Below are 9664 nucleotides of genomic sequence, written 5' to 3' on the forward strand. Positions count from 1 at the left end.
TGCCACGGGAAGGGAGATGGCAGCACAGGGGCAGGGCACCTCTCTGGGGACAATGCCGAAACGATGGTGCCTCCTGAGCCTGCCAGAGTATGGGTCACCCATCTTCCAGGACATGGCTTGGCATTCTGCGCTTCCCCGGGAAGCCAAGCCCAGGTTTTGCTTCCTACAGCTCGCCAGACAGGTTCTGGCATTTCAATGGTACAGAGGTTTCTGTGTGAGTCTATCCCACCTGGGGACAAAGTCATTCCCTTCCCAACTCCAATCTCAACCCCAGCAGAGCAAATCACTGAAAGATCTCTGAGGACCCCCTCACACTGAGCCAGCCCTGTGATCCCTGCCTGAAGGGTGCCAGCATCCCAGGCACCCCTGCTCCCCCCTCAGCCATGGTGTCAAGACATTGTTGTGCAAAGGGCTGGGAACCTGTGCCTTACACAACCGGGATGTTTCCGCCCTGGCTTGGGCAATTGGGGCTGACACTTGACTGGGGTTGAGGAGCTGAAGAAGGGACTGTCACTCTGCTGGGGAATCTCCTGCCACTCTGCGTGCCAGGTCTCAGGATGCCTGCCCTGGCACACCTATGCATCTCTCCACTGGAGTCCCACACTGCTCCTCCATTGACCTTGATTCAGGTTCCTAGGGGTCCATAACCATGGGGACATCAGTAGATATCACCCATTTACTGGCTCATGAGTGGGTATGGGGGTCCACAGCAACCGGGTGGGAACCCTGGGGACTTGGGGCAGAGCAGAGTCAGTGAGGGTGCTGAGCAAGGACAGCCCATCACCTTTGCATCTGAGAAACCTCTTGCACAAGTGGTTCCTTGCAATGTGGTAGGAAGCCAGAGCTATTGACCAAGAGCTGTCTATTCTCCCCACTGTGGGATGGTGCAGGCAGTGGCTCACCCTGGCTGCAGCTGGGACACCCTTTTTGGGGATGGTTTCTCCCCAGGAGGACTTGAACACCCGCACCAGCATTCCCCACCCTGGACCCAACCTGAATGTTAATCTGTCAGTGCCTGATAGATGACACGGGAGCCACAGGGGTAGCAGAAATGAGTATTTTTCCTCTTTGTAGACCAGCCGCAAGAAAGACACGTCAAACCCAAAACGTTGGGCAGCAGGACCTGCATGCAGGGCCCAGACACCTGAGTACCCAGTAAGTCCAAGAGGAGGCAGCCTGGGCAGGAGGTGTCCCAGACACGGTGCCAGGGCTGCTGTCCCCACTCACGTAGCTTGCAGTTGTCTTTGCTGGTAGCAAATCAGGCAGCAGCGGCCGTGCTTGCCCATGTCCACGGAGCACGTGTGGCACACCTTGCCCTGGCACAGCCTGCTGAGAGAGCAGGAAGTGAGAGCTGAGCCACCCCTGCACTGTGCCAGTGCCACCCCTCATTCCCCCCATAGCCCACCTGCAGTTGTACCGCCGGGAGAGAAGGCGGAAATCCTTGTGGCAGCGGACACACAGTCCTGGGGCGTGGGGCACCGGGCTGGGCATCGGGGTGTCAATGCCCTCTGTCTTCTGCCACAGGGCATCCTTCTCCCTGCGGGAGGGTAGAGGTCAGCCCTGGGTTTGCCGGGGCTCTGGTGCCCTCCTCTGGGCAAAGGGGTTTGGGTTCCCTTGCGCGGATTTCCCGTGGCTCTCACCGCAGCAGCTCCAGCAGCCGCTCCTTCATGTCGCGGATGAGCTCCTGCTGCCGTGCCTGCTCGGCGCCGCGCGTCGCCTCCCGCTCCAGGGCTTCCCGCTGCGCCCGCTGCAGCGCCCATGCCCAGCGCTCACCGTCCTGACGGGCCCTGCCGCGGGGCAGCGGCGACATGGTCCCCCTGCCTCTCAGCTGCTCGTCTCTCCATCCCCCCATGCGTGCGGATAAACCTCCCGCCGCTGGTTCTTCCCTCCCTCTCTCCCTCGCTCCCTCCCTCCTTCCCTCCCTCTCTCCGTTCTTTTCCTGCTGTTGCCCATCCATCCTCAAACTCTCTCCCCGTCCTCACAGCCACTTTGCCATCTGCCACCCATCCTTTTCCTCACTGTTCATCCGTCCGTCTTCACATCCGTGCCCCGGCCTTCTGCCCACCCACCCACCTACTCACCCCAAATTCATCCGTGTCTCTCCGTCCACCGTCCCATCTCCGTTCATTCATCCTAAATTGATCCCTCCTTCCCTCTCTTTCTCTACTAACGCCAAACCACTCCAACGCTGCCCACCTACCCCACCACCTACCTATGAGTCCCAAATTGACCCCTCCCTCCAGTTCTCTCCCCCTTCAAATCCTTCCCTCCCTCCCTCTGCCAATCCCCAGCTGCTGCTCGGCTGTGTCCAAGCAGGACCGCCTTGGGGGCCCCAGGGGAAACCTTGTGGCAGGTGGAGACAGGAGGTCCCACTGTGGGGTGGTGGTGGTGGAAGTAGGGGTCCCTGCCCAACCTGCTGAGCTCCTCCTGCAGCTGTGCCATCTCCTGTCGCTGTGCCTGGAGCTGCTGCCGGCTCTGCCAGGTCTCCTCCTGTGCTGTGGCGGCCAGGCTGGCCAAGCGCTGGGGGAGAGTGGGGGCTCAATCCTGCACCCCAAACCCCCACCCCACCACGGGATCCCCTTGGACTTGCCCATACCATGGCCATGCTGGTGACCGTGCTGGGGTCCCCTTCTGCCAGCGGGGATGGTGGGGGCTCCTGGGGACCACGGGCGAGCTCCAGTGCCTGCCGCAGCACCTTCTCCACGGCAACCACCTCATTTGAGGTACCAGCATCCTTCGGCACGTCCGTCCGTCCTGCCGCTGCCATGGCTTCCTGGCACTCCTGCAGGTGCGAGCTCAGCGTCGCCGCCTCTGCCAGCGCCCTGGCCAGCCGGGCACCCCGCTCCTCTGCCACCTCTTGCCAGCGCCGTGCCTCCTCCTGTGCCCGTGCCAGCGCCCCCGGCTCTCCCGCTGCCTCCAGTGCCCGCTGCAGGAAGGTGTTGGTTTCCCGCAGTGCCTCAGCCTCGCGTGCCCACAGCTGGGCTCGCCGGGCGCTGTGCTCCTCCTGCCGCTGGTGCTGCCGTTCTGCCCGTGCCAGCCGCACCGCCAGCGCCTGTGCTGCCGCCTCACGCTGAGCCAGCTCGGCCCTCAGCTGGGACACCAGTGCCTGCAGGGATTCCTCTGTCCCACCCGGCTGCCTGGGCACCCGTGACAGGGACCCCAGCATGCACCTTGTGCCAGCGGACAGTGGGGACGTGACAGGCTCTCCAGCACCATCAGGCTGGGCTGCTTTGCCAGTGCCATGTATGTCCTCCAGTTCCTGTGCATGCACATCCTTCATCTCCTTCTCATCTTCCTCCAACTCTTCATCCTTCTCTTCCAAATCCTCCTCCACCTCCTTCTCCACGTCCAGTTCCACATCCTCCACCTTCACCTCCTTTGTATCCTCACTGTCATCCTTCTCCACCCCCTCTTCATCCTCCTCTTCCATGTCCTTCTTCACTTTCCCATCCTCTACATCTCCCTCTGTATCTTCCATTTCCACACTCACTGCCTGCAGGGCAGCCCAAGTGGGTGGGCACGGATGGGCTGGTGCCCCATGGAGTGCCACGGTGGGATGGCCAATGCCATCGGACCATCCATGTGCTGCAGCGCCATTACTGTCTGTCTGCAGGGCTGTCTTTGCTGGGCTGCTCCTGATCACTGGGCTGGGCCGTACCAGTGGCCTAGAGAGGATACAGGGCTCAGGACTACCAGGTCACCCCTAAGGTGAACAGGGCATCACTACCCTCCATTTAGGCTCCCAGGGCACAGCCAGCCTTTAGGAATTTAGGGGGCAGCAGGGCAGAGGATCAGGGATGTTGGTGCCACCAGCCTGAGCACCCACAGAACATGTGGCACCCATCAACCCAGGCATGTGTGCTTGTGGCAGTCCGTGCACACCAGCATGTGAGCAGCAGAGCAGATGTGAGTGTGCTGGAACAGCTGCATCCACAAGTGTGTCCAGGGCAAGGGTGTGCAAGCACATACATGTGTCCCTGTGTGTCAGATGTCACAGTGTCACAGTGTTGCAGCAGGGATATACTTTGTAGGGGATGGCTCTGTGTGTGTGTACACATGCATGTGGCATGTTTGCAGGCACAGGCAGGGTGTGCATGCTGGTGCCAATGACTGTGCCCTCCTGGGGTCACATAGAGAGAGCTGGCACATCTGGAGTGCTGTGTGGGGTCTAGGGCAGTGGGGCAATGCACACATATTCTCTGCATGCTAAGCCCCAGGTGCCTCTGATGCCCTTGACACCCCCAGTGCTGCCAATGCCCCCGGTGCCCCCAGTGTCCCCATGCTCACTCAGAGAACATGGGCCAGGCGGTGTCCAGGTCATCCCTGTGCAGGGTCAGTTGGAAGGTGACACAGTCCAGCTCGTAGAGGCTACCCAGGATCTCTGCTCGCCGTTTGGGGCTCAGGAAGGGGCTACGGGCGTAGTACCACTCGCTGCAACCAGACAACAGGCTCATGCATCCCTCTGTGCCCTGGACAGGTACACATGCCTGCACACCTCTGCTGACTGGGTGCTGCAGGGCACTGCCCACCCTGGCCTTGTCCCCCACCACCACCAGCATCCCCTCACTGTGCCCCTGCTCTCACCAGAGGCTCTCAGGGTCGAGGAGGCAGAGCTGCAGGGACTCTGCCAGCTGCTGGTGCACCAGGCAATACCGCAGAAAGGCTCGGCCCCTGCCCACAGGGGTCTTCAGCTGCAGGGGAGAGGGGGCATTCAATCCCTGTCACTCCAGTCTGTCCCCCCCACACCTCCCTCCCAGCCCATGCAGGGGGAAAGAGAGTCCCCAGGGCTAGGGCTGGGGTGCAGTGGGGATCCCACAGGGGACAAAACTGTTTGTAGCACCACTGGGTGAATGCTTGGTGCCCAAGCGAGTGTGTGCCTGTGCACAGGTGCATGTGCACTCACAAGCAAGCAAAAGCCTGTGTGTGTGTACAAATCCCTGGATATCCCACCAGTCCATGCCCACCTTGTCCAGGGAGGTGACGAAGTGAATGCCTTCATGCTCCTGCCGGCACCGTGCTAAGCCCTGGCACAAGAAGTCCCAGTAGTCCTTGCGCTGCCCAAAGAAGCTCCTCTTCTCCTTGAGGTCAAACTGGCAGAGGTACAAGCTTGGACTTTCTTTTTTTGGAAGTGTCCCCTGTTCCCCCCAACCTGTCCCCTGGGGGGCTGGAATCCAGCCACCTCCCCCAGCAGGTTTGGTCCAGGAGTTCCTCTCTTCACTGGCTCCATATCTCAATTTCCCTTTTGCAGCACATGTAATTACAATTACACATGTGGACAAGGAGAGCCTGGTCCAGGTGGCTGGGGATGCCCAGGGCCAGACAATGTTGGATGGGATTATTCCATCCCCTGAATGGTTAACAGAGTCCCTTCTGCTCTCAGCTGTACCTAAGGGGAAAGGAGGCAGGGAGCAGCAGAGATGGAGGAGCAGCAGTACCTGGAGGAGGAACTCTAGCTGGGCACAGAGGCTGTGCAGCTCTCGGCTCCCGTCTGTCACTGGCAGGTTCTTCTCCTGGTAGCTGCATTTCAGCTCGGCCACGGTCCCTGCAGGATGGCAGGGCTGTGCTGGCATGGCACCCTCTCTCATCCTACCCCTTCCCCCACTGCCTCACAACTCCTGGCCTGGGGGATTTCTGATGGTGGATAAAATCATAGAATTGCAGAATCTAAGTTGGAAAAGACCTCCAAGATTGAGTTCAGTCATTAATCCAGCACCTCCAAATCCACCATTAAACCATGTACCCAAAAGCCACATCTACACATCTTTTAAATACCTCCATGGGTGGTGACTCCACTACTTCCCTGGCTAGTCTGTTCCAATGCTTGGTAAACATTTCCATGAAGAAATTTTTCCTATTATCCAATCCAAACCTCTCCTGGCACAACTTGGGGCCATTTCCTCTTGTCCTAACCCTTGTTAGAGGAGAAGAGACTGACTCCCTCCTGGCTACAATCTCATTTCAGATAGTTGTAGAGAGTGATAAGATCCCCCACCAAGCCTCCTTTTCTTCAACAAGAAAGAGGAACTTGCCCTGGGATGAAGGAAGGGAGCAGGGGGAGCAAGAAGCATAGTCACCTTCTGGGCACTGCCCATTCCCAGGGGCTGGCAGTGAGGATGGGAGCAGGTAGCAGTAGCAGGGTTGGCACAGGGACTCTCTGGAGCACCCCTGGCAGTGGCACCCCCCACTCCCCATGACTTGGGTGCAAGAAGGGATCTGGCATGGCCAGGGTGAAGTGTGCCAAGCAGGGAACACGCTGGCAGGGCACTGGTTGGCACACACTTACTCTGCAGGTCCTTGATGACACGGTTGAGCTCCCCTTCCCCTGCCATGGCTATTCACGGGGATCTGCAGAGGCAGGGGCAGTGATGAGACGTTCTAGGCTGGCACTCCCCTGGTACCCCCAAACTCTCTGCCCCAGAGAGAGGGTCTGCCCCCCCAGCTCTACCCCAGAGCTGCCTGCTGTTAAGGTGAGAGGGGGTAGATTTAGACACCGCTTACCCTGCCCATGTTTCCCCATTACATAGGTGAGAGCAGATGGGGTTGACAAAGATGTCCTGTCCTGCACCTTCTTAGTCATCCATGTGCCCTGCCCCTGTATGTCCTCAGCCTCTGCTCCCATTCCTTGGGGAGTTCCTGGGGCCGAGCCCACTGCGTCCCTAGTGTGTCCTTATCCCTGTCCCTGTTCGCCAGGATTCAGGATGTGGGTTTGGCACAGGGGAAGTGCTGCTTTTGCTTCTGCTCTCGCTTCCCTCACTATCATCATGAAGAATGCGGGTGGCTGAGCAAGGGGATACGCCACCCCTGACATGCAGCCCCCTAAGCTCAGCTCCCTAGGCAGAACCCTCTGGCACAGCATGTTGCCTGCACGGCTGGCACAGAGTTTGGACAAACTGTGGGTGTGAGGTGTGGGACCACAGGGCACAGTGCAGCAGAGTGATTTTGGGGTGGGTGGCAGCTTGGGGACAGAGTGAGGGAAACAGCCCATGGAGGTGGCAGGTCTGTGACTTGTGCTGCAGCTGGAGTGGGGCAGCACACGTGTGTGTGGGAGGGTGTGTGCATGTGCACTCACAGGAGTGGGTGTGTCAGTGTGCCCAAACGTGCCCAAGCGTGTGAGTGCCCTGTGCCCTGTGCCCTCTACCATGGCAGAGTGAGAGAGCAGGACATAGGTCTTGGACTGCCTGCATTCCCATTCCAGTGCCCTTGAGAGACCTGGGATGAGCTACCTTTGCATCTGCCCACCCTACTTCCAGTTTCCCCTGGGAAGAGAAGCCCCTTACCTGTGTCCAGGAGCTGCCGGGTGCCCCGAGGCGGTTGCTGAGTGCTGTGGGTGCGCTGGCCTGTCCCTGTGCCCACGCTGTGCCTGCCTGCTTCTCCTTTTGTACCTTGGGCAGGAGGAAGTGTGGGAGGTCGGTAGGGCTGCAGAAGCCACAGCCTGCCCGGCCCACATCACATCAGGCACTGCAGCTTAGCCCCCAGCACGCAGCTCCCTGTTTTGGGGGGTGCCAGTTCTGGGAAAAGGGTCAGCAAGGCTGGTCTCCCTATGCAGCTTTTGCAGGGGCAGAGGAAGGATAGTGTCAGGCATGGGGGGACCCTGATGCTCTCCAATATGAATGAAAATTTGGAATGTTTTGAAGAACCTGCCCGCAGTTTTTGTGGGGAGGGGGGTCCAGGACCCATACTCCACTAGAAGCAGGCAGCAGCAGGCCCTGGCACAGAGGCCACTCCCATGCACAACAGCCCCTGGGCACAGGAACCCCTGCAGGAGCTGCAGCCCCCTCTAGCAAGGACCACAACCCTCCCCTATCATCTGGCCTCCAGATGGGGGCTGTACCCATAGCCAGTATGTAAGCTCTTTGCAGAGCATTCTGGAAAAGGCTCCCGCCTGTTAGGGAGCCCCCAGCCCAGGAGTGTGCCTCATTCACTGTGCCTGGACCCCTGTGCCGTGTCAGCCCTGTCCTGGGGGCTCCTTCTGGACTGGGCACTGAAAAACCCCTGTGGGGAAGCTGTCAGAGGTGATTGCAGCCCATCCCACCAGTCCAGCCAGGGGGACCCACTACCATCCTGCTCCCCACCACCAGCTTGGAGGATGAGCGATGCCCATGTCCTATCCTCTGCCATGCCCCTCTTGTAGCACACGCTGCCCTTACCTGTACCCCCTGCAAATCTTGGGGGGCACCCGTGTCCCCCTGGCCAGGCCTCGCTCGGCACCAAAGTGAAAGTAGGAAGTGATGCTGAGTGGGAGCCGGGGCTCCCAGCACCCTCCTGGCTCCCGGGGGTGTTGGCCTGTAGGTGCAGCTGGGGAGCATAGGGGAGCCAGTGGCAGTGCTGGGGTGACCCCAGCCTCCCCAGCACCCCATTGCCCCGTGCCACCCTGCAGTGTGTGGGCATGGGGCACAGCACCCCGTATCGGACAGGGCTGTGGGCAGGGTGTTGGGAGGCGGGGAAGCATCAGCCCACTCCGCTGGGGTCACATATGTGTGTGCATGCATGTGCAGGCGTGTGTATGACTGCACATGTGTGCAGGCTGTGCAAGCACACTATGTGGCTGCATGTGTGGTGCAAGCTGTACACATGTGGCTGGTGAGGGTGCAAGGCTGAGAGGGCACCGTGCGTGCCCTATACTGCACCCAACCATGTGCCCCGTGCCAGGCACTGCAAGGGCAAGACCCCAGCGCCTGCAGGGGGGACGTGCCACTGCGGCAGCCTGGCAGCAGGGTCCCCTCTCCCTGCCCCTGCCAAGGGCCAGGGCGGGGGTGCTGGAGGCTGGGGGGGCAGAGAAGGCTCTCACCCATCCTTGGCGTGGGTGCAATTCAATTAACGAGGCCTGGCCCTGGCTCAGCACAGCCAATAAAGCTAATGGCCCCGCACAGGCCTGGCGCTGCCCGCGGTGGGGGGGGGAGCCGGGGGCCATCTGCTAATTAAATGGGGGTGGGGGGACCATGGAGCCAGCAGTGATGTCACCTCCCTGAGGCTCACTGGCCCCCTCTGCTACCCCCAGGGTGGCAGACACAGCTGTGGGGGACAGCTGGGAAATGTGGGGGACCACCCAAACTTCCTGCAAACCACCCTGATGCTGCTGCTTGTTAGGAGGCTTCCTAAGGCAAATGCAATTAGTGCCTATGCCTGGCATGGCTGCTGCCCACGCCTGGCACCAGCAGCTGCCCCGTGGGGATGGGTCCTTGCCCGGCATCAGCACGGCATCGTGGCACACCCAGGAGCGCTGCTGCCTGCTTCTCTTGGCACTACCTCGATGGGTGCCCAGGGGAATGTGTGGTGTCCAGGGGGCTGCACCCTGTCACTCTGTGCAAGCCCCATGGCGGTGTGGAGGTGCCTGGGGACCGTTTTGAGCTGTCCTGCAGTGAGAGGTTCCTTATGGTAATTCTGTGCCCACGGCACGGTGCATCGGTCAGGCAGCCTCACTGGAAGGGGCTGTGTGGGGAGCCCCTGATCGTGTTCTCCTGAGGAGAGACTTGGTGGGGTACAAGGAGGACTGGCAGGGGTGAAGGGAAGCCCCCCCTCCCGTGTGCAGGCACTGCCATTTAGGACTAGGGGTGGGCAGGGAGCACTGTAAGGAAACTGAGGCAGGGCTGGGGCGAGGGTTGCGGATTGAGCTGCTGTCGAACCCAGGGTGTGCGACCCCCTGCACCCCCAAAACTGGCAGCGC

General features: G+C 60.4%; 1 protein-coding gene across 2 annotated transcripts; it reads right to left on the bottom strand.

Moving 5' to 3' along the window:
- Positions 1-1064: 1064 nt before the first annotated feature.
- Positions 1065-8232, bottom strand: RUFY4 (RUN and FYVE domain containing 4). Of its 2 annotated transcripts, XM_056496355.1 has the most exons (12): positions 8148-8232; positions 7278-7382; positions 6284-6345; positions 5436-5542; positions 4965-5090; positions 4585-4691; positions 4288-4431; positions 2597-3665; positions 2414-2520; positions 1641-1787; positions 1406-1537; positions 1065-1326 (listed from the first exon to the last, which is right to left on the bottom strand). In XM_056496355.1, exons 3-12 carry the CDS (start codon positions 6327-6329, stop codon positions 1224-1226), a joined length of 2088 nt encoding a protein of 695 aa, XP_056352330.1. In that variant the 5' UTR covers positions 6330-6345; positions 7278-7382; positions 8148-8232; the 3' UTR covers positions 1065-1223. The 2 variants fall into 2 exon arrangements, with proteins under 2 accessions (XP_056352330.1, XP_056352331.1); XM_056496356.1 differs by lacking the exons at positions 1065-1326; positions 1406-1537 and having other exon boundaries at positions 1671-1787; positions 2344-2520.
- Between the last annotated feature and the right edge of the window lie 1432 nt (positions 8233-9664).

The sequence above is a fragment of the Oenanthe melanoleuca genome, chromosome 7 (genome assembly GCF_029582105.1).
Source record: "Oenanthe melanoleuca isolate GR-GAL-2019-014 chromosome 7, OMel1.0, whole genome shotgun sequence".
In the NCBI taxonomy this organism is placed as follows: Eukaryota; Metazoa; Chordata; class Aves; order Passeriformes; family Muscicapidae; genus Oenanthe; species Oenanthe melanoleuca.

Coding starts and splice junctions, on each gene's coding strand:
- RUFY4 (XM_056496355.1), bottom strand. CDS start 6,329: ATGGCAGGGGAAGGGGAGCTCAACCGTGTCATCAAGGACCTGCAGA. Junction 4,692..4,964: donor TCGTCACCTCCCTGGACAAG/GTGGGCATGGAC, acceptor TCTCCCCTGCAG/CTGAAGACCCCTGTGGGCAG. Junction 2,521..2,596: donor CGGTCACCAGCATGGCCATG/GTATGGGCAAGT, acceptor ACTCTCCCCCAG/CGCTTGGCCAGCCTGGCCGC.